Below are 23273 nucleotides of genomic sequence, written 5' to 3'. Positions count from 1 at the left end.
GGGAACCGAAGCTAAGAAAACTTGTGTTTTCAAATCTAGCCTGAGGCTAAAAGCTACAACAATCGCTTTTTCCACTGATTTTATTGAATGAAAGGCATTCCCTGGCATGCCCTTGGATTCAACAAAGCCTTTTGCCATTGGATTCAACAAAGCTTTTCACTACTGGGTTCAACAAAGCTTTTCTAGTCGTCTCCAGCATTGAAGACACGGCCCACTGCTGTCGTTTTGTCACATATAGGACTATCTCATCACTCAGAAATAACGAGAAGGTCCAGGTTCATGGTGGGATTATAAATGTATTTGGGCTTACAAGTGCCCTGTGAAGAAGCAACTCCATGAGCCCCGAGTGAAGCGCAAGCCCAGTCCCAAAGAGAAGCAGGTATCTCGAGTCGTGCAGCTGCCCGTGTGCATGCTCTGAGAGTCTCCAAGATGTTCCCCTCTAACTTACCTCCCATGAAGCTTCCGTCAGAGTCAGAGCTGGAGGTCTCAGATCACAGAGTCATTCAGGATGGAAAAGCCCCTTGGGGTCATCGAGTCCAACCATCAGCCCGAATCTACAAAGTTCTCCCTTACACCACACCCCTACAGCTCATCTAAACGACCCTAAGATGAACGGCAGGCTGCCAGGAGAGGGGCGCTGGGGGCACCAGCAGCTCTGGACCCAGGAGCTCAGGCCCAGCCCTCGTCCAAGCTGGGTCTATGCGGTAGGCCTACCTCTGCCCAAGGGACGTGCCAGGCTGAGCTGGGCCTGCCTCACCACCTCTCCTTGTCTTGATGACAGAGCCTGTTACTGTCACCAAAGTGGCCCTACTTGGAGTTATCTGACCCAAAAACTTGAGCATCTGGTGACTCAGTAAAATGTGGGCCTGTGCCCGTGGTGCCCATCGCTGTTCCACTTAGCCCACCCCAAGCTCTGCCCTGAAACTGCCCCCACAGCAGAGTTGTGTTGGAAGAGCAGCTATTGCTGCATCATCTGCACACTGACAAAGCCAACCGAGACTCATCTGGGCTTTTCATGCTCCAAAACAAACCACAGCTCCACGTCTCAAGCAGTAAAATAAAAATATTGACCCTCCCATGTAACAACCTTACGGAGAACACCAGCGCGACTACTTTGAAGCTAAAAATTATGCTTAACATAGTGACACTTTTCTGATGAAATTCAGGAGACAACCAATCTTTTGGACAACTCCTTGTTCATTAGCACAGCTCAAAGTCTTGCACACAGAGGAAGCTACGTCCCTGCCAATGGCCACTCCACCGAGCGCACGGATTTGCCACATTTTCATGCTGAGGGATGTACACTCCACAACTAGAGAGTCTCACTAACCTAAGCATAATTATTTGCAAATATGACACTAATCATTTAAATACTGGCAAAAATCTGATTCTAACTGATCACATTTTTACACCAGAAATGAACAATTAAGTTACACGGGAGAACACACAAAAAGGGACAATTCCAACTAAGTGGTTAGGGAAAACAGCATTTAGATTGGCAATTATTTTAATTGCAGGTATCGAAGATGTGTTCTTCTTGGAGACAATATTTTTTCTTTTTCCCTTTTCTCATCTTGAAATGTAGATAGTGTTTAATTACATTGATCTGCAATGGACGAAGAAACGTTATTGCACCAAAAATACATAAAACTTAATAATTTAAGTTGTAGGAACGCCTGAAGCGCTTTGGCTAAGATCTAACCTGAGGGGTCCACAAGTAAATGGTCACTGGACGCGCTGGAACGGCCTCCCCCGTGCTGCGTGTGCAGCTGTCAGAGCTGACTCAGCTGCCTCCGTATAACGGCAGCGATCCTGCTCCTGGGCTCGTTGAGCGAGGCCGCCCTCCCTCGGGAGGGGTGCGCTGGGCTCAGGGCGGGCAAGCCCCCGCCGCCGTTGCGCTTCCCGGAGGTGGGTGCCTTAGCAGCCCTCGAAACACCAAACTGTCCAGAGAGATTGATTTCCTTCCCAGCGCCGGGGCTTGCGCGGCTTTTCTGCCCGTAATCAGCGAGCAGGGCAGCGGAGGAGGTTAGGCTGCCCTGAGTCAGGGAACACGGTGATAAGGGGAAGTTTCCACTGAGCTTTTTTAGTTCCAGGACTTGTTCCCTGGCTTGAGTCAAAGCTGCAGTCAGCTCATAGCGTTCCTCACACTCTCTGCGCACCGTTTCCTGGAGAAGAGTGTTCTGCAAACAGAAAACAAAACACTGGCTTTACAAAATGCCATTCGTCAAAATCTGCGCCTGCTCGGCTCCTCGGGCTTAAGGGGGCTGGAGGGTACTGAAGCACACAAACCCTACACATCAGCATTGACACACCCTCCATTCCCCAGCAACCAGGGGAAAACGTGAGGTCAGTGACCACAAGTTACTTCGGATCTCCTGCCTGTCCACCCTCCAACTAGGGGGAACCGGGAACGCTGCTCCCAGAAAGGAGAAAGCAAGGGGCAGAGGCTGAGCGTTACCACGCCACTTCGCTACGGCACGGTGTTCAAAAAGTTCTCCTCCTCTGTCGTTTACAGAGGTGTGCACTGATTTCTTGTGATGGCATTCATTAGGGATCGTTCTTTCCCATATAACTGGGATAACTGGTTTTCAGCCTAGAGTTTTTCACAGACTTTGCACTGTCGTTCCTGGTACCTAAATGGTGACTGGTGCCGGGCCTGGAGCAGACGGCTGAATTTGTTTGGAATTACAGAAGTCCCAAAGTTGGTATATTACGCAGAACTTATTTGTGATGCTAATTTTCCCGATTTCCAGCTGAAACAAAAAAGTCAATAAAACACAAGGGGGGGACGACACTAAATTGATTCACAGGAGTCAGAACTACTGAAGTACTAACACAAGCGGAAGATACCCACTTCTGTTGTTCTTCTCAGCAGGCAATTGTTGCTGACACCAGGAGGTCTGTGGGAAGGGGAGGGAAGCAAACACCGAGAGCGATGACCAAGTCAAAGGGAGAACAGCCTCAGTCATGCACAACCTCACTGCCCCGACAAAAACTTTTCTCCACAAACCTCCTCGGTGCCAAGAGTATGAGCTGTGCGCCGGGTCAGGTCACGCACTTGAAGCGAGGATGGACATTTGGACTTGACATTCTCTACGTGATTATGACAGTGGGTGTATACAGGGAGGAAAGCACGTAGGAAAGATGGTCTCAATAGCATTTTTTTGACATTCTGAAGAGAAAATACTGGTGTCGGTAAAGTCAGAGCACAGAAGTGTGTTCCCACTACAGCGGAAGGTGGTAAGCTCTGTTTAGCCAAGAGGTTACTCAAACCGTCACATTTTTGCAAGTGTGTTCCCGTCAAAACTGGAAAAATGATGGAGAAATGAAAAGTCCTTTGCTGACCAATTTTTTTTTAGATTTTAAGCTTTTAGTCAAAGCATGTGTAGCGGACGTAGAGTGGAAACACAGAAGTTCTGCTCAGGCTAAGCTCTGTGCCAACTGCAAGCGAAGGGGCTGTTGGAGAAGAAACATAACCACGTGCAGAAGCAGAAGTGGGCGAGATGCAAACATCCAAACCAACTTATTCTCTGAATATCTAACTCTGCAGAGAGCTTAATGAAAGAAAGTTAGAGGTTACTTTTCCTGCCACTCAGATGGCCACTGAGAGTCCATGAAATGATTTGGGAAGCGTTACCTGCAAATCTGAGGAAGTTTACCTTAAAACCAGTTTCAATTTTCAACCGCTCTTATCTCCCCGTTTCCTAATATAATGACATGAGAGGAGGAACTCTGCTTCAGAGTGGGGAAAACTCAGACCATGAGCAGAGCGGGTGGAACCTCACGCTTGAGGACAACAGTGAGTTCCTTCCCCTGCTGAAGAGCTGCACCGATACTCGGAGAGGGGGTGGTGTGTCCTTCCAAGAGCCTTTTCCAAAGGTACAGGACAGAAGGACTGCCAGCATCGTCTGAATTTCGCCAACACAGTGTTTCTGAACCTTCTTCAATCAAGAAACAAATATCAACCCAAACTCTAATTAATTCTGAAGAGTTTTATTTTCACTGTTTACCATTTTTTTTTCTCTGCCACTTAATTGTTTTGGGCACTCCAGTCTAATTTTATCTACAGTCCCTCACTTCACTGTTTTCACACCTAAAGCAGTACAGCTCTCTCTCCTCCCTTCCCATTTTATTCCAAACATTCAGCAAAATGCTTGTCGTGAGAATATGCATCAGTCAAATTTCTCTTCACATTTGATTAATTACTATGCATTCCTGCGTTACAGAGAGTGGATGTACTGGTGGGAGGTGGGATGTGTCCCCGTTGGGATGCACACACATACTCCCACGAGTAAAAGATGCAACCTCTGCCCCAGAAGCCGTGCAGACCAGGACTGCACCCACTCTCATTCCTATCGACAGTACAAAGGGGTTTCTTACAAATTATTGCCAAAATAAGTAAGACTGCTGGGAGGATTGCTGCTATCTGGTTCTAAGAACGAGAAATGCTCGTGTCTTCTACTTTAGAAACATGAAGAGTGCTTTATTGTTTACTCACATTTACCTAGCCTTACGCGAGGACACAAATGTCTTGCAGGACTTGGAAAAAAATGTTGTTTTTTTTTTTTAAAATAAAACACTAGTTTAAGTGCTCGTTCAATTAAAAATATCACATGTTTTGTGAGATATTGCAGTTATGAAATTATGATGGACTTGTTTTATAAATCTTTTCATCTCAGTGAGTTTTAAACATATCAGGGTCTGAAATATAGATGCTTTGAATGATTTTAGAAATCACATGTCTCTAAGTAAAAACAGCAAGGCATTTCCTCTGTCATGCTCCTACCTCCTCTTGAACTTGACTCAAATTGTGAATCAGCTGTGTCCTCTCCTGGGTTAATTTTTCCAGTTCATCTGACTTGTGCTTAATTTCTTTCCTCATATTATCCAGAAATGATTCATTATTGCTCTTTTCCATCGTCAGCTGAAATTCAAGTTCAGTAATTAGTCTTTTAAGGCTTTGAATTTCTTTTTCCTTATCTTCATCTTTCTCTGCAAGTTTGATCTGGGCATCTTGTAGCTTCTTTTCAAGAATTTCTGCCTCCATCCTTAAGCTGTTGGTGGCACTGGATATTAATCCTGGTATCTGCATTAGATTAGACAAAAATTGCATTAATCTAGATTCAGTGGATATCGTTAGATGCGTAGAATTAAGTATCAGACAAATGTTGACTTCAGGAAAAAAAAGAAAAGTAAACATGCATGTCCTCAGAGACAAAAAAAAATTGCTTTGAATTTACATAATGCCCCCTAAGGATATCAGAGAGCTGTAAATTAATCAAAACTAATTCAGAACAGAGAGATTAATTAGTATGTCCAAGACCAAACGGAGAAACAGAGATAAAAAAATACTTCAAGCCAGTATTTCTTCAGAGTTTTAAAATCATCGTCAAATATTTGTAAACTAAGCCAAACTGTTACTGTCAGCTCTTTAAAACACTGTGTAACGTAACGAATTTTAAATAACAAAATAATTTCATCAGATTTTTTTTTTTTTTCCTGAATTCTCAAGAAATGCGTCAAATCTTTTGAAAACTAAAGTTACAGGTACAACTTTCAATTTCTATGGAAAACGTCAAAACCGGTGGGTCTGGGTAGCTGGGAGTAGCCAACTGCATGTGATGCAGACACCAGTACAGCCCCGAACGCCGTTAACTGGCTACCGGCCCTTACCCCATCGGTACTGAATTAATTTGGGAAGGGAGAAAACAACAGGGATGGTTTTGTGAATAAACAGACTGAAACAGTCTGGGACTGTCTCAGTCTGAAACGGTCCAAAGCTTTTAAAAATGATGATGTCAGTTTAGAAATAATTAACAACTACAGTCTATGGACGTAGAAGAACACTTAGCAGAGAAAATGTGAGAGGAGAACTTCCACACCATTTAACTGGGACTAGAACAGTTACTTTTTAGCCTGTTCCATCAAAAAACAAAACAAAAAAAAAGTCTATACTAAGACTGGGAAAAAAATATTGTATCATTTAGATACAGGACTACACATAAAGATGGTTTTTTCCTTCATGCACCATTTTTCAACAGTTTGCAGTACCTACTCCCACACAACCGTTCTCCGCAGTGTTACACACCTTCTTCTGGAGCTCTTCGTGATCTCGCTGATATTTTGTGATTAGTTCTTGCTGCTTTTGTCTCTCAATGTCTAGTTCCACTCTCGCTTCTTCCTTGACTTTAAGAATTGCTTCTTTGTGTCGTGCTTCCCCTTTAGCCAGATCAATTTCCATCTAGGGAACAAGTGTGTTTTAACGCTATGTAGCAACTCATCTGAAAATATTTTTCACATTCCGCAGCGCCGTAAATGAAGTGATGTGAAATTTGGCAGGCTGAGATTCCGGGCGCTGAACAAACACACCCCAACGGCTGCAACCGTTGGAGCCCGGCGAGCGACAGCTCCCGCCGGCACGGACGGCTCCTGCTCCGCAGCCGCCAGCCCCGGGGAAGCGTCTCACAAGCCCTGTGGTGTCTCAAGCCACGCTAAGATGCCCGATTTAGGGAGTTGAACTTCACGCTAAATCACTGCGAAATTACAAAATCCGTAGCCGGTTCTTAAAATAGGTTGTTTTGCTGGAAGCATTTGCTCTGGAGGTAAAACTCGGCTCGTTATTATTTTCAAATGCAGCAAAATGATAGGCTTTGGCTGGAGAGGGTCCAGAGAAGGGCCCCAAGGACGATCAAAGGCCTGGGCAGGCGCGTGAGGAAAGGCTGAGAGAACGGGGTTTGCTCGGCCTCGAGAGGAGGAGGCTGAGGGGAGACCTTCTCGCCACGTGCCGCTGTTTGAAGGGCGGCTGCAGAGGAGACGGAGAGTCCCTCTGTGCAAGGGGTCACGGGGGAAGACGAGGGGTGACGGGTACAAGTCTCCTGGGGAGACTCCCATGGGACACAAGAGGAAAATGTTTCATGCTGAAAACAATCAACCACTGGAATGATCTCCCCAGGGCAGCGGTGGGCTCCCCAACCCCGGACACGTCTAAGATTCAGCTGGACAGGGGCTGGGCCAGCTTGGCTAGACCCGGCTGTTGCTGGCCCCGTCGCTGAGTCGAGGTTCCAGGGAGCAGCGAGGCTCCACGGCTCAGCAGCTCCAGCTCGTTTTAGGGTCCGGACAAGCCAGCACTGCTGGTGTGTGTGTGGGGGGGACAGGCTCTGCGCAAAAAGAGCCGAGAAACAAAAGGGAGAATTTCAAATGCTGGGTAAAATATCCCGGTCCTTCAGACCCCTCACATAATTAACGCTATAAATTCAAAATGGAAAATTCAGCCATCATTTCCTGAAGATAAAAGCCTGGATTCTGGAGGAAACACCGAAGGCTGTATTTTGAAAAATAGTTTTCCTAAACCACTATGCTAATATTACATTTCTGCAGGCTGAATTCTAATGGACTTAATTGTAGCATGCTGAAAGAATATGAAAGGCACATTAAACATGCACGACGCTAGCCTAATTACTTAAAATTATTAAAAGCAGAAAAGCCCAGAATGATCTTAAATACAATTATCTAATTTCACATACTAATTATGAGCAAAAGTACCACAAATCTCGCTAACTGTTTTGAGGGAAAAGATAAACTGGAAATATTTGCATTATTTTTTCAACCAAAATATACCCAATTCTGGGCACGGAATAGGCACAAATCCCCCACTAAGGTTTAAGCTTAAAACTGATCTATCTGGAAGATCCTCAAAGCAGACTAATATTATGGTTATCGTTTTTACTATTATAGATGCATCTTCTACATTATTAGATACGGGAGTTAGGATTCGAAGCAGAGAAAAACAAATGTATTAACTCTACATATTATTATAAAAGCAGATCATATGGTGGAGGCTACTTGATTACAAAGACTAAAAAAAATAAAGGCGGTATTAAAAAAAAAAAAGAGCTCATTTTAAAGATTATACGAGCATTTTTCACATTTAACACTTGAAGCTAATAAAGCTGATAACCAGAACAGGAAATAAAACGGCAGTTGATCTTCAAAGCAAGCGTAATGGCTACTAATTGCTTTAAAACCACTTACATGCCCCTCGTTAATTATTATTTAAAAAATCCATATAACAAATGCTTACGTCGATCTTCAAATCTTTTGTAGAAGAGATTTTTTGTTGTTGTTGTTCCATTAAAACAATTTAGGGTTTATCTGTATTTTAAATAGAAAACTACGACACTTTATACTTATGCAACGGCACACTGACCCAAGAAAAAGATAACTTTGTCACTTTGTCACATTTCTGATTCTTTTGTCTGATGAGAACATTTTTAGAGCACTTGCTGTTCACTGCATTTTAATGGCTGGGGTACCGAAGCTGTAATTGCTCTCTCTTCCTAGTAGCAGTCTTTATTTTGTTTTAATGTCAGGTTGAACAATACGTTGTGATTATGCAGACAGTGTGACCTCATTCTAAAATTATATCCTGCGACGGAAAGCTTAAGAAGTTTTAAAAGAAATGTAACTGATCTTAATTGCTAGTAGTCCAAAAGTTTTCCTGTGACTAAATAACGCTTTCAGACACTTATCAGGTAGTGAGCCAAAAAAGAAAAAGACAGTAATTTTAGTCACCAATTATGTAAGGCTTAAGTCAGAGAAGTCAAGAGTTATTGTTCAACACTATTTTCAATTTTTCCTTCACAGATTTTAATTTTTTTTTAATAATTTATTAAATTTTAATAAATTTAATTTTAATTTTTTTTAATGGAATATTCTTATATTCCGTTTGGGGGGTTTTTTTGGTGCTCATGGGAGAAAGTTGCAGATTAAAACAAAGTTTACACGCTTCCAGCTGTTTATGGTAAACAGCTTTCCAAATCCCACTGGGAGACGCTGGCAGCTGGACTCTCCAATCCCAGTTAGAGTCTCCAGCTCAGAACTTCACAGTGCCTGGAAAGCTGCCGGGAGGAAAAGGACCTGGGGGGTGATGGCCAGCCGGCTGGACAGGAGCCAGCAGTGTGCCCAGGGGGCCAAGGAGGCCAACGGCATCCTGGCTTGTGCCAGCACTGGCGTGGCCAGCAGGGACAGGGAAGGGATCTGAGCCCTGGGCTCGGCACTGGGGAGGCCGCCCCTCGATTCCTGGGTTCAGTTTTGTCCCCTCACCCCAAAAAGGCCATTGAGTGACTCGAGCGTGGCCAGAGAAGGGCAACGGAGCTGGGGCAGGGTCTGGAGCACAGGTCTGCTGGGGAGCGGCTGGGGGAACTGGGGGGGTTCAGTCTGGAGAAGAGGAGGCTGAGGGGAGACCTCCTGGCCCTCTGCAACTCCCTGCCAGGAGGGGGCAGAGAGGGGGGATGAGTCTCTGGAGCCAAGGCCCCAGCGCCAGGCCCCGAGGGAATGGCCTCAAGTTGCACTAGGAGAGGTTTAGATTGGATATTAAGAAACATTTTTTCACCAAAACAGTTGCCAAGCACTGGAACAGGCTGCCCAGGGGAGTGGTGGAGGCACCAACCCTGGAGGTATTCAAAAGACGTGCAGACATGGCACGTGGGTTAGTGCTGGCCTTGGCAGTGCGGGGTTAACAGTTGGACTCAATGATCTTAAAGCTCTTTTCCAACCTAAACGATTCTATGACCCAAAACCCCAAGAAAAAGCAATCTGTCCTGCAGAGCAGAGCCAGAGCTCCCGACTCCCGAGATCACCGTTCCACAGGGAAGCTCCTCAAAGGCCGGTAGACATGAGGAGTGACAGCATTGCCACATTCCAACCAGCCCTGCAATTAGCTAAGAAACCTATCCAATTAGCACACACAGCAGACATACACGTATCTATTTTTTACATCAACTGAAAATATTTTCCCACAGAAGACCCCAAAACCAAGCACATACTAGAAGCTGACTAACAAATTACAACCTGACTTTGTAGAGTGCAATAATGCCAACTAACGATGTGAGTAGTTGTGGGAACCCCTTCTAACAGGAAAGCACTCCTAAAGGGGGGGTTATGCTTGTGGAACAGACCTGTGCGACGTGTCCGGCACCGGCACGGCCGCGGGGTGCAGCTGGGTGTGCTGCCCTGTCTCCGAGCTCTTTTCGGAATACCGCATCCTCCGTCCACGGAGCAGGACTAGACCTCCTCTCTCTTTCCCACTCTCTGTTCCCCAGCCAAGCCAGTTAGCCCCTGAATTCAGGGCGTGCTCTCGGCTGTGTTTTAACCATCCTTCTCATCTGTAGCCTTTACTCAATTTCTTTTTTCCGTCACTCCATTCAATAAAGGAAAAATGGGCATGTACAAAGGAGTATGCTTGTATCCTTCTCCCTCCCACCTTCCTCTTCCTCCTCACCGTGAAAGGAATCACCATCCAATTCCCAAAAGAGCCCAGGTGGGAAGGCGTATGAAAGTGGCTTTGCAGGCTTTTATGAGTCAATGAATAAAGTAACAAAGGATGGGCCATTTCACAGAGAAGCCAAGTCGTAGGAGCGTATTTTCTAATGAAATACAGAGGTATTTGCACAGTAAATTTCACTGAAGTTTTTATTTTCATACTGCTCTGATTTGAACGGAAAGCAAGTAAAAAAAAAAAACCAACACAGCAGAGTCATTAGCAGGAGCCTATCTGGCAGAGATGTGACTGCCTGAAGGGAAGGATTGATGCAAGAGGTCAGCAGAAAGCGCAGCAGCCCTTCACACCCCAGAGGCCCGTTCCAGCTCTGGGACTGTCACCGTGACAGACTCCCTTAGCTCTATTTACCGCCAGCCCCCCCCAGCTCAAGCGAACGGAGGAGCCCCGTTCTCCCTTCCCCATTCCTCAGTCTAACCCTAACCTGCCTGCCATGCCCCTTAGCCCCACCACTGGCTCACGGCGGGGTGTCACTCTCCTCTCTGTACGCGGGGGGCTTGTCCCAGCACCAGCGGGAACGACGGGTTCGTATCAAAACAACAAATGCCACGTTCACAGAGGGCTTGGAAAGGGTGGAACTGTCACGTTACCTCTTCACCACGCCACAACAGCTTGTTCAGCTCTGCTTTGGTTTGCAAACCCCTGCCTTCTATGGAAAAGGACAGCTTTGCTCATCTGCTTATTATTTATTTTATAGATTTGTTTTACAAATCACAACCTTCCGTTCCAGTTAACCTGTGAGCAGGGAGGCTCTGTGTTCTCTCCATCTCGCCAACAACGCCCAACCTTGTTTTTACTGGGAAGCTACCTCAATATTAAATATATGCTTTCCTAAGCTCGGTCAGATGCGTCAGGAGACAAAGCCAGGCGCTGATGCTCTTCCCCACGCAGAACTGTGGGTCAGGGTTCGTAACCCAGACTGCTGCCCGGAGAACAGGGTGGGCTCTGTACATTCACCCCCTTGGAGCTTGTGTAGGACAATGGCCCAGGCCGTTAGACTGGGCTTTTCCTGCTCCTCACAGCCTGGCCTCCAGGGGACTGCCTGCACTCCTAACACAGGCACTTCGCAAATACCCTGAAACCTGGGAAGTCTGGATCAGACCTGAACATCTGCCAAGTCTGCAAACACTCGTTTATGTACATTTAGCACACCTTCTGTGGCCGGGTCCAACCTATGTAGAGAGATCACTCATTAGAGCCTCTTGCACAAAGACTACTACTGACATGTTTACACTCGAGGAGATGGTTATCTGGCTTACTGTGCTCATCCGTGACAGCTGACTCCAACTGAAAAAACCAACAAAAACAACAAAAAAAGAGAAGAAATCAAAAAGGGTGCCAACTGCACATCCAGTATTACCTTCTCCCTCCAGTTATCTTCATTCCGCATCTTCTGTCTTAATGTTTCCTGCAGCTGCTCTGTTCTGTTCTGATGAGAAATCAGCATTAACTCCCTAGAAACCACAAAAACTCGTATGTAAATATGTGCTCGGCCCAGATTGGTGGTATGCCATTTTCTTGCAATTAAGCCCTTTGTGGCAAAGGCTCTTCTCTTCCTCTCAGTTTAGTATTCCGTGCAGTAAGCCCAACCACCCTGCCTGAGGCCCAGCAGTAATCGCTACCTAACACTTGCATAATGCTATCACATGCTTTACGAATTTGATGTTTTAAAGAAAATACTAGAGCTGATCTTTCTTATACACTCACATATTTAAGCCTCAAATATTTTTAAATATTCCTCAGGTCAAATTTTGAAGAACGCTGAAAAACTGAAGAACGTTGAAAACATTAAATACGACACAGAAATTGCATTTGATGAGCTCTGAATATTACTATCATTAATTTAAAGACCGTAATAGGTTTTGAATTAAAACCACTGAGTGCTTTCTCTTGTTAGAGTTACTGTTGGTTACGTGAGGCTTATAGAGCAAAAGCCCTAAAGAGTTTAAATTCTTGTAACTTAGACTATTAGCAATGTACCAACTGGAACAAGTCATGTATCCGGGGTTTAAGTAGAAGGGAAATATTCTTAAATTAACACGTAATATCTTTTCATGCACGTACTAAAGCACGAGGAATATTCAAAGCCTTTAAATATGAAAACAGCTTAATGCCTCTTGGTGCACATCGCTGAGAAAATGCTTATCTTCTCCACAAGGCACTTCTCTGAACACGTTTCCTACTGCACACAAATCAAACAAACCACGTACCACCATCTCTTAATTAGGGGACAGCACTTCCCATTCGCCAACAAAAGACAAGCTCATTCATCAGTAACTGAAAATTTACTAGGAGGACACTTTTAAAGGGTAAAAACAAGCCCGTGGTTGTTAGGAATAAAACTGGATATGTAGTATTACATTTAAAAAAATGTGGATTTAGGTCGGTAAGCGCACAAGTCTGAAACAAAGGCACTCCAACTAGACGCCGTTCCAGGAAGACAATCCCCACAAGCTCAGTGCTTTATTTTCCACGCACGAAAAGTAATTACAGGGAAAATGGCAGCTTGGTTGATCCCCGAGACCTTTCAAAATAAAGATTAGACTGGCGGGAAGTTGTCTGCACCCTTCACCAAATCCAAGAGTACATCCAACAAACTGGCATACCGCAATATTTGCGGCATTGTTATGGTTTGCAAGTTGTTAATAACATAAATTACAGGAATTTAAGCTCTACAGGCCTCACGTAACAAATAGCAGCTAGAACGCCGGCAGTAAATGGGGGTTTTCATTATGCTTGAGCTGAAGTCCTGCACTGCAAAGCAGAGCCTTTTGGCTTTTTGGGGGTTTTATTTGTTTGTTTGTGGTTTTATTTGGAAGGGTTTTTTTTCTTTTTCTTTCAGGTTTTAATAATAAAGGTAATAATTTTAAAAATCCAAAATATGAGGATATTTTCTCAGGGCTGCCAGAGTTCTGCCCTGCAAGCAGGAGGTGAGAGTCCGCAGCGGCAGGGCAGGGCTGTGCTGAGCGCCCAGGCACGGCAGCCACTCCGGAACACTGAGCTGGGACCACCAGGTCTCTCCCAGTCCGCCCAGTGCCACGGGCAGTTCTGGGGCCTCTCCTCCCACCTCTCACCAGCACAAACCACCTCTGGTGCTCGGCAGAATCCATCTGCCCTTTCAGTAACAGTGAGGCTCTGGCAGAAGAGGAATGTTTTATTTTCAATTTGCAGAACAAAAACCTAGGCTGAACGCAGAGTCACAGGAGATCACCCGTGGTGACTCAGCTCCCATTACCTTTCTTGTTTCAACATCACCACCTCTTCCTCTGTTTGTCTAAGAAGAGCTTTAAGTGCTTCCAGCTCACTTTCTGATCGACCAGTTCTTCTTTTTAGATCTTCTTCTTTCCTTTCTTTCTCAGCCACTTCTTCCTGTAAATGTTTGCACACTTGTTGGCAAATCAGAAGAGATTCCTCTTTTTCCTTGAGCTCTTTTGTAAGTCTACAGATGAAATTAAAAAGTATCAGCATCATAGTTACTATATTCTCATTTATAGACAGAAACTAAATAGACAGAAAATAAAGTATTAGACAAACCCCCATATATTCCTTACAAAGGTAAACCTGGCGACTTGAGCACAAAACCAGAAAAAATGGTTGCATAAAAGCTGCATTAAGGTCATAAAATTTTTGCTCTCACTGCTCAGAAATTCATACATTATGTTACGAAACATAATTTCAGCATTTACCTTGACTCGGAAATTCCATTTTCATATTTCATTTTTTTCAGTTCATTTTGACAGACATCAAGTTCTGTTGATTTCACCCTGAGAAAACATTAACAAAAAATACGTGTCCTGTCCAAAGAAACGATAGTCTTTACTCATGCAGTAACCCGAACATCATTTATTGATGTATTCCCTAACTTGCATTTTCTATTTCAGTTAAAAGGCAGAGAACAAAAAGTTCTTCCAGTTCTAGCTGACATTTGTAAGTAGTTGGAAGTTACACCTCCAACGTAATCTCAGCCTAACCTAGGGTCACAAGATTAACGTTGCAAACAGGAAAGCGAGATCTTGCAACACGGATGAAAGTTTCAAGATGTGAATAAAAATGAACAAATAACAATTTAGGAGGTAAGAGGGCTGGAAACTTTGCAGGTTCCTTGTCATTATGTCATCACTTCACCAATTAATAACCATGGTTAAGCGTCATATTTATATTTAAACAGAGTATGTTATTTTATTAAATTGTACCCACATTACATTGAAATTTTAATATTACATTTGGAAACCCTTTACTGTTTAACTGTGCTCATGAAATCTGTTTTTCATACTCAATACTTGTTATTATCATTAAAAGACTTTGTTGCTAAGCATTCCAAATATTTGCAACTTCATTATGATCAGACCCTCTGAATACAGGCACCGGCACCAGAAAGTACACATCATAAAAGAACACAGCCTTGTCTAAACTTCAGGGAAGCGCACAAAAAGACTGATGAGAGCCCCTCTCCAGATCGGCTGTTATAGTTCATTACTCGCAAGCTTAATATTTGAAACAGCAATTTTTGTTTTCAGTAGTGAGTTATAAAGTGTTATAACGGCAGTACTAGCTCATTACTCGTGAGCTCAATATTTGAAACAGTAATTTCTGTTTTCAGTAGTGAATTACGAAGTGAGTTATAAAACGCTGCCGTTTCTGAATGATTTTTCTACTCTACATGCAAGCAAGGAGGATTTTAAATGCAGGGAGGCATTCAGATCCCAAACCCCGCAGCTTTTAGAGGTGATGGCACGGGTCCCACTGTGTCTGGGGACCCTTCAACAAACGGAATTGCGTGGCCATTCAAACATTAACCCGGGAGAACAGCGTGCAAGAGCACACCAACACCTGAGCAGAGGTGCATCTTTTTCCTTATTCCCTCTCGTTTCTGCTCCCCCTTTCACCTGTGGGCTGCAGCAGCGGCATCTGAAAGCACCGGGGCTGGGGGGGCTGGAGACGGGGCATTGCGAGCGCTCGCTTTTCAGTCATCGTGCTTCAGTCCGCTCGGACAGGGGGCTGATGACATTCTATTTCTGCTCTATTAATTGAGGCTTTCCATACGCTTACTTGAAGGCGTAAGCACAACGCAGTAAAATCACAAACCGCATGAGCATACTGGTGCATGGAGAAAAGTCACAGCAAGTTGGCATTGGGGGGGCGAATAAAAAAAAAAAAGAAATCACAATCGCTGATTAAATACTAAAGTTTCTTATTTGTTTTACTGCACCCTTCTCTCCATCCTAAACCTACAGCGTGACATACTACTTTCCATATACGTTTTTAGTCCAGAAGTTAGGCGGATTTCACAAAATGTATCCTACACTGCGTGTTAAACCAAATGTGGGACTGAGCCGACTTAACCCTCCTCTTTGCTGTATCATTAAACTCAGCTGGAGGAAGAAAGCCTGGCTTGCACAGGTACAGACTGTTTAATAGGAAGAGAAAAGATTTTCTCTGTTGGTCATAACCTTCTCAAATCATCACGACAAGCAGCAAGCTCAGAAAAAAAAAAAAAGTGGCCTGTTTTAGCTCTCTGCGCAGCGGCAAAGCAATGAAGCCAACAGAAATCTTACGTTAACAGCTTTTTGTAGTGGTCCATCTCGGCTGTTACTTTCTGCAGCTTCAGTCCAATTGTCTCTACTTGATTTGTTAAATCTGGAAACAAAAACATGGGTTTCACGTCTGTATTTACACTAAAAATCACTTTTACACGTGTTGTGGTTTATTTGCATCGCAGCCATGCAGCTCCTCGCTCCCACCTCAAACAGGCAGAGCAGTCCATCACAGCACTGCCTCCGCCCGAGGCACAGCGGCCATCTCTGGAAAGCACGGCTCTATGATCTGGAAGACTTGAATTGATTTCTCACTGCTTACAAACCCTCTAAGCCGGTTGTTTATATTTTCTTAAGAATAACAAATTACTTTGACTGAAAAGGTGGGAATGCTGCTGCGCTGCTGCCCGCTTCAGAGCAGCCTTCCAGTTTCTGTTCATGCACTAACAGAGATTGGCTTTATAGTAAGAAACTGGTTTGGGGGGTTTTTAATCCCACTAGGAAACATCAAATTCAACCAAACGTAAACACGAGCTGCTTTAAGTCATACACTTTGTACATAATGCTGAGAGCCAAAGCATGCAGGGAGGCAGACCTGGAAATAATCTGCTAATGGTGCCTCCTACAAAACACTGACCCTGACGTACAGGTTCTATGTATTTTGTCTTAGACTCTCTCAGCCAAATGTTATCTTTCCGAACACATCACCTATCAGTTTCAGTCAGACGCTGCCTTTTTTCCGGGATATGTCCCAGTTCTTTTCATCTGTACAATCAGTTTAATTTTTTGTTTGTTTGTTTTATCCTCCACTTGGAAAAAAGACTTCCAAAGAAAATACCAAGCAAAGATAAAAGAAGTGTTAAATATCACTCCTTCTACGTAGTCTCACGTAAATGAAAACGTGACACATCCCAGCAGACAACGTGACACTTGGGATTTATGATCTTTGTGCCCTCCGAGCGAGGCTCGCTCCCAGCAGGGCTCTGCAGGACAGACGCCCTCAGTCTGTCCTCCCGGCACAGCACCCGGGCGGTTTGTTGCATGCAGGTTACAAGCATGTGATGTGCAAAACCACAGGCTGGTCACGACAGATCAAACTTTCTCACCAGCTTGTTTGCTTGCAGGTGGAAACTCATTGTAAAAGCTGACCTGAAATCCCTTAGTGACACGTAACAGACCGTTTGGGCTCAAAGAAGACAATAACAAATAATTCAGACTGGGCAACTTTCTTGAACAGTTTATATATCAAAGAAATCTCATCTAGTTTTGTGTTGCATAATAGGATCATTTTGTTTAAAAAAAATCCTAAGCATAGTCATAACTTCAAGACTTGAAGCCCTATAAAGTGACATAACAGCACGTACCTTAATCTGATTCTCATCTTAACGAACACAGCTAAATGTGCTCCTAAACACGCAGAGCTGGCTTTCAAGAAAACATAAGAATGACCCAGAATCAAAGCTGCCTCTACAAAAAAGGCAGCACCATAAGCTACACAGAAAAACCCCATAAAATAGAGCACTGCAGCAAGTACAGAAGTGGAAGAAAACCCAAGGTTTTCCCTCAAAATGCCACAGCGGTTGGCAGCAAACGGAGCAGGCAAACGTACACAAAAATTCACTTTCCCTTGAACACGGGATGTAAATTTGCCCCAATTGCTTTCCCCGGAAAGGGTCTGGGATTTTTAGTCCCTATTTAAGAGCTTTGCCTATCACTGGGTGACTGGTTGTCCTCAAAAAAATAATTCAGAATCAGGAAAGCCAACTATTTAAATAAAAATCGGTCCTTCATCACTGGCCAGACCAAGCCAGGAGCTTACCTTTCTTTTTGCCGATTTTATGAATGTGCCAGTACTTCTGCATTAACCAGCACACCACCACAACCCCCCAGGTTCTTCTCACTGATGCTCCTGAAGAAGTGAACCCACAAATGACACTCGGATAATTTCTTGGGAGACTTAAAAAAAAAAGGACACTTAGAGAACAAAACCTCCTGTAGCAGCAGCACAGTGGTATCATCTCTAAAATAATTTTGCAATTCTGCAACTGTACTTTTTCATAAAGTGCTGCTAGTGGGGGTGGAGGAAAAGGGAGCCATAGGAACGCCTGGGCTCGGACCAGGAAAGCTGGAGGTTGCCCAGGAGCCCTTCTGTATCTAACGCACCCGTGGCTCGTGTCCCGAGCACCTGAGGGTGCAGCACGGGCAGAAAGAAGAGAGCAGTCCTTGTACTGCTGTGCTGAAATATTTTTAAAAATACAGAATATCTTATGTTCTCCTTCAAATAAAATACATTTTTGGGAAAATTATTTTAGTTCAAAGCTGTAGAATTACATGAAGCTGGGGAACCTGCGACCAGCACTCTCATTTTTTCATAGAGCGTGATCACAAGAGGTTCACGAGCATTTCTACGCTTGGCATTATTTGCATAACATCTATAAAAAAAGTGAATATTCACGTGTGCTTTCCATTCCCTAGAGCTTTTCGCCAAGAAATGGTGTAGAAAGAGATGAGAATTATAAAATATAAACATTTTGAAACTTACTGATAAGCTTGTTTAAAGAAATTGATACAACAGTATTGAAACTAAAAAAAAAAATAAAATCCTTGTAATTACAAAACCCCTAGAATTCAGAGCTTAAGGTTCCTTTTGATGCAGTGACAATTTAACTAGTGTCAAATAAGCTTTCACGTTTGAACAGGGTGGATGTTTGTTGGCTTTAACAGATACATTATTCATCACAGATATTCACAAAACACCTTGCACAGGGTCATACGGGAGGTAAAAGCTGCTCTCGAAATTAGGGCTTCTTAGATCTAAATTATTTAAGTTATTGGCTTTCCAATAATTTCTGGCATGTGTTGTTCAAGCGAGTTATTTGAGGGGGTTTGGAGGGGTAAATGACGATGCGCGTTTCCGGGTGACTCGCTGCCTGCCCATCTCCTTGGCATTCCGCACAAAACTGTCAAAGGGACCTTTTGGAATCCGACAGACGTGGGAGGGTTCCCGCACTCAATGCCAAGCACACAGCACTTCTAGGAGTTATTAGCAACTTCCAGGTTTCTGTCAAACCACATACAACTCTGAAATTCTTTTCCCCATTTCATGAAATATAAGAACGAGAGGTTATTTGCACTAGAATTTCAACAGGTCATTTTTTTTCCTCTTTGAAAATATGAATAAATGAATGCAAAACCTATACAAATGTAGCTAGATCGGTGTAAACTAATGCTCCAGTATATTCCAGAAATTGTCTTTCACAGAATAGCATCATGCTATACTTTAATTTTTCAAGACATAAGAAGTCTTAGGGCAAGAGGGAATGGCCTCAAGCTGCCCAGGGCAGGGTCAGGCTGGCTCTGAGGAAGGATTTCTGTGCAGAAGGGGCTGTTGGGCGTTGGAATGGGCTGCCCAGGGCAGGGGGGAGTCCCCGGGATCCCTGGAGGGGTTGAAGAGTCGGGCTGAGCCAGCGCTGAGGGATCTGGGGGAGTTGGGAACGGTCAGGGGGAGAGTCATGGTTGGACTGGAGGAGCTGCGAGGGATTTTCCAACCCGGATGATTCTGGGATAGTCCATAAACTTCAAACTAAGATGAACTATAAATACACAGGCACACTGAGGACATTCTGGGCCTTCTGGAAATTGTGTGTATTAAAGGAGAAGGAGATTATAAGCATAGATAATAATTCACTATTTACTACTGATTATTAACTATCTATATTCAGTTAGTAGAAAGTATTTATCATTTACATCAGACTTTCAGCAAATTGAAGAATCAAAGGGAGCAATTACCTACAGTTTCTACCTGACACATCATATGTTGGCATTTAGACTAAAGAAGTCTCAGAAATCCATAGGGACTGACCCTCTTCATCGCAGAGGAAGAAGATACTTCGAGTTTTGCAGCAAAGGGCTGTTTTTCCTATGACAATATTGAAAAGAAACGGAAAGTGAAAAGGTCTGGCAACAGGGAAATCAAGCCTCACGCATAAATCAAGCTGCGGTCTGGCAAAAGTTAAGTTAAACTTCCTTCGCACCCCGTTCCAAGAGGCATTTATTACCTCCGCAGCCCAGTGCCTGCCCCAATTTCCCAGCAGTGAAGCGTAGGCTCTGTACAGCGACAGGAGGGCAAGGATCTGTGCGGCGCCACTTGCACAGCATCCAGGCAGCCGGGGGGAGCCGGGGGCTCTCAGGATTTCTCTGTGACACCGTCGAAACCCCTGGTCTGGGCACCAGCCACCAGGAAATACGTTCCCTCCGTAAACCACGGGCAGGCACAGCTGAGCTAGGAGAAGCTTGAGGTGAAGGGGAAGGCCAGCTCTAAGGCCTCCAACTCTTCATGGCGGCACTGCTGACTACACCTGGAATAATATTTACTAAATAACTGGTAGCCTGCATTTGCCCCTGTTTGTCCCTGCCCTTCCTGTGACACCAGTCCCCAGGGGCTTTGGTTTGATGGTGCTCCTCAAACTGATGGAAGGTGGTAGGAAGCTCTTCCACGTCAACCGTGCCTGAAGTTTAATGGTAGTGCGTGACCACAATAAACGGCAAGAGCAGCTTATCTGTGTGTCAAACCCCACTGGGAACCAGTGGTTTGAATCTTTCAGTACCCTCCCACTGTTTCTGGTTTGTGCCTGGAAAGCCAACCACATTCTCCCTCCGCTCCCTGGGAAAGAGCCACTGAGCATCCACGCTTTGGACAGAACCCACAGAGATAAATCACTGACAACCTACGACTATTTAAAAACCATGTTTATGTGACAGCGTTCTTGCCAAAACTTCCTCTCAGCTGTTTCAAAGACGTCTCCAACAAACGCCCATTGTAATCAAAGCCATGCAGTCACTCTGTTATCTGAGTCCCGTTATCTGTGTCAAGAAACTGCACAACAGACACCGGACCAAGCCGTGACATTCGCTGCTCGGAGCTGGCATCTTCGCCTTCTTCACGGACGGGAAGTCATGGCCAAGTCCACGGAGGACAGATTAGACCACCTGCAGTTTCTTTCGTTTACTTTAGTTTGTTCAACTGGGCATTCTTCAGTAATGTATTGTTCTGTACATTTTTCCAAGGCTAAATAATCCAACTTTAATTTCCTGTCATTCATCCCGACGCCGCCTTATGAAGTAAACGGCTCTGGATGCCTACAGAAAGAGGAGGAACTCTGGCTGCACACCCCAAGCAGATGTTAGACAGAGCATGTGGGAACAACCCAACACCCACAACAGCAAGTTCTACTGCAGTGTGACTGCTTTGTTCAAACGGATTAAGACCAAATTGCTGCAGATCCACAATACAAAGAGGAGAGCCCTTTGCCTTTCCTCTCCTGGGGATGGCTATTACAGAGCAGCTTTTCACAAACATCCCTTTTCAACATTAAAAAAAAATATATATATATATAGAAGATCTCTGGCAATTATTAATAACTGTGGTCTTTTTTCCTCTTCCTAGATGTGGGAGTACGGACACAAGTTCTGGAATAAAGGAAAAGGAGAGGGATAATGCTTATTCTGGTTCTAGTAGTTTGGGTGGTCTCTTTCAGCTCTGTTTCTTCTTTTACTCGATTTGTTTTGAGCAGTTTTCATAATGACTGAGCATTCGACAGGAGTTTTTCATGAGGGGGGTAGATGGATTCAATTATACAGCTGGTTTCTGCAAGCCTTCTCTAAAGAGTTCCCACCACCATCAACAGGAGCTGGTGAGCAGAAAGTCTGAGGGACGAGACCCACACCCACACAGAGACTAAGTAATACAGATTTCAATCAAGTTTAAAAAAAGATAGTAAAAATGAGGAAACTAATAAAGAAAAATGGTAATACAGATGGAAACATGTTAAAAACTTGCAGAATAAAGAAAAACATATTCAAAAGGTGACGTAAAAATGTTCTCCATTGATGAAAATAAACGTTACTGAAAAATACACAAAACCAACAAAAAGCATTCACGTGCTGCAAGACTGATACTCGTTTTAAAGCTCTAAGAAGAGCCACGTTTTAAAGCATCTTCAGCCCAAATCCATCTCAGTGTCGCTCACGTTTAATTTTACTTATCTTTGTGATTTGCAGTGGATCTTACCACAGCCATAAACGGCCAACAGTGACCTTTCCAACAGCACATGTGATCGGCCCTGCCCTCCAACGGGGCCAAAACGTGGGTAAGTGCCTCCCTTACACCACTGTGCCTCAGCAGGATCGTATTCTCCACACAGTGAGACTGTCATGAGAAGGACAGGGACCGAGGGGGCACAGCACAGAACAGGCACAAAGAAAAGACGTGAAGAACCAAAGAAAAAGAACCAAAGTCGGTGACTGCTTCCTCTCATTTGGGTGAATTCCCAGAGATGCAGCCCATAGTGTCTGCAAAGCGCCGAGCACGGAGCCTGCCCAGAAATGGGTTTCAGGAATTCAGCCACCCAGTTTGCATCCTCCCCAGCTGCCCGGCCAACGGCACGGTGCTGAATGAAAGCTCCCGTTCCTGCTTTGTAAATAGCAATAACTGGTAAAACTTTCAGTGGGGGGAAAAAGAAAAAAAAAAAAATGGCACTGTGAACTATATTCACATTGGGTAAGCAGCCACTCTGGAAGCCATCAGCTCTGCAGCTAATTCGCACCAGACTCACAAGGATATCAGTTCAGAAGCACGCGGGATAGAACGCTCTAATTTTCTAATTTCCCTGCAAAACCTACCAAAAAAAAATCCAAGATACTTTCTGAAGATTTTGGTCTCATCTAAATAAAAGCTCAGCAGTTTATGTAAGAAAAGGAAGACTCTCTGCCAGCACTTGAGACTTTCTGGAGAGGTTCATATGCAGAGCTCACCCCGTCTCCACTGGAGAGCCCTCTGCCTCCGCAGCACAAACTCCCCAGCACTGCTCTGTTTAGGTCAGTGCCAGTCATGGTGTGAATCTGTTCTGTATCACTAAGTCTCTGGTCTAAAATGACTGTGCCTACCTAAGAATAAACACGTGCCTACCGAGTTCATCGGCCTCCAGTTTCTCACTACCTGCCTGGGGAACTGCAAACACGTGGATTTGCTGCTTCTAACCACATCACGACCCTACAGCAGGTAGAAAATTGCACAGGGAGGAAGCAGTTTCATTTTCCCTTTATTTAAGCATGGTTTGGGGAACAACTGGGGGACAGTTTGGTTTAAACAAGACAAGCTTTGACTCATGATACTGGTTGCTGATGAGAAAGAGCCCCTGGGGCAGTCCCGGTCCGGCTCTCACCGAGAAACAGAAAGGCTGCGTAGGCTGCACGTGCTGCCTCCAGTCCTGCTGGCCAGGAATACCCCCTCTAGTGCAAGTGGGCCAGCAGTAGACAATTACTTGCAGAATAATCACAGATTAAATTTTTTATATATATTTATTTATATATATATATATATATATTTTTTTTTTTTTTTTTTT

The 23273-nt window shown here is 44.3% G+C and overlaps 1 protein-coding gene across 5 annotated transcripts in view; it reads right to left on the bottom strand.

Annotated features, from left to right (window-relative positions):
* Window positions 1–609: 609 nt before the first annotated feature.
* The window catches only part of LEKR1 (leucine, glutamate and lysine rich 1), a 60499-nt gene continuing 37835 nt past the window's right edge, over window positions 610–23273 (bottom strand). For 2 of the 5 annotated variants that reach the window (XM_026855226.1, XM_026855230.1), the window contains 7 exons: window positions 15892–15973; window positions 14023–14100; window positions 13572–13775; window positions 11697–11790; window positions 6089–6241; window positions 4787–5086; window positions 610–2180 (listed from right to left, as the gene is read on the bottom strand). In XM_026855226.1, coding sequence (XP_026711027.1) covers window positions 1773–2180; window positions 4787–5086; window positions 6089–6241; window positions 11697–11790; window positions 13572–13775; window positions 14023–14100; window positions 15892–15973 — 1319 coding nt within the window. In that variant the 3' untranslated portion in view covers window positions 610–1772. The remainder of the gene's footprint in view (window positions 2181–4786; window positions 5087–6088; window positions 6242–11696; window positions 11791–13571; window positions 13776–14022; window positions 14101–15891; window positions 15974–23273) is intronic. The other 3 variants (XR_003399050.1, XM_026855229.1, XM_026855227.1) reach the window with 3 other exon arrangements.

This window comes from Athene cunicularia, assembly GCF_003259725.1.
Source record: "Athene cunicularia isolate RWA chromosome 9 unlocalized genomic scaffold, athCun1 chr9_part1, whole genome shotgun sequence".
NCBI classification, from domain to species: Eukaryota; Metazoa; Chordata; class Aves; order Strigiformes; family Strigidae; genus Athene; species Athene cunicularia.
The sequence above is the reverse complement of the archived record's forward strand: the minus strand, read 5'-3'. Positions and strand labels throughout refer to the sequence as shown.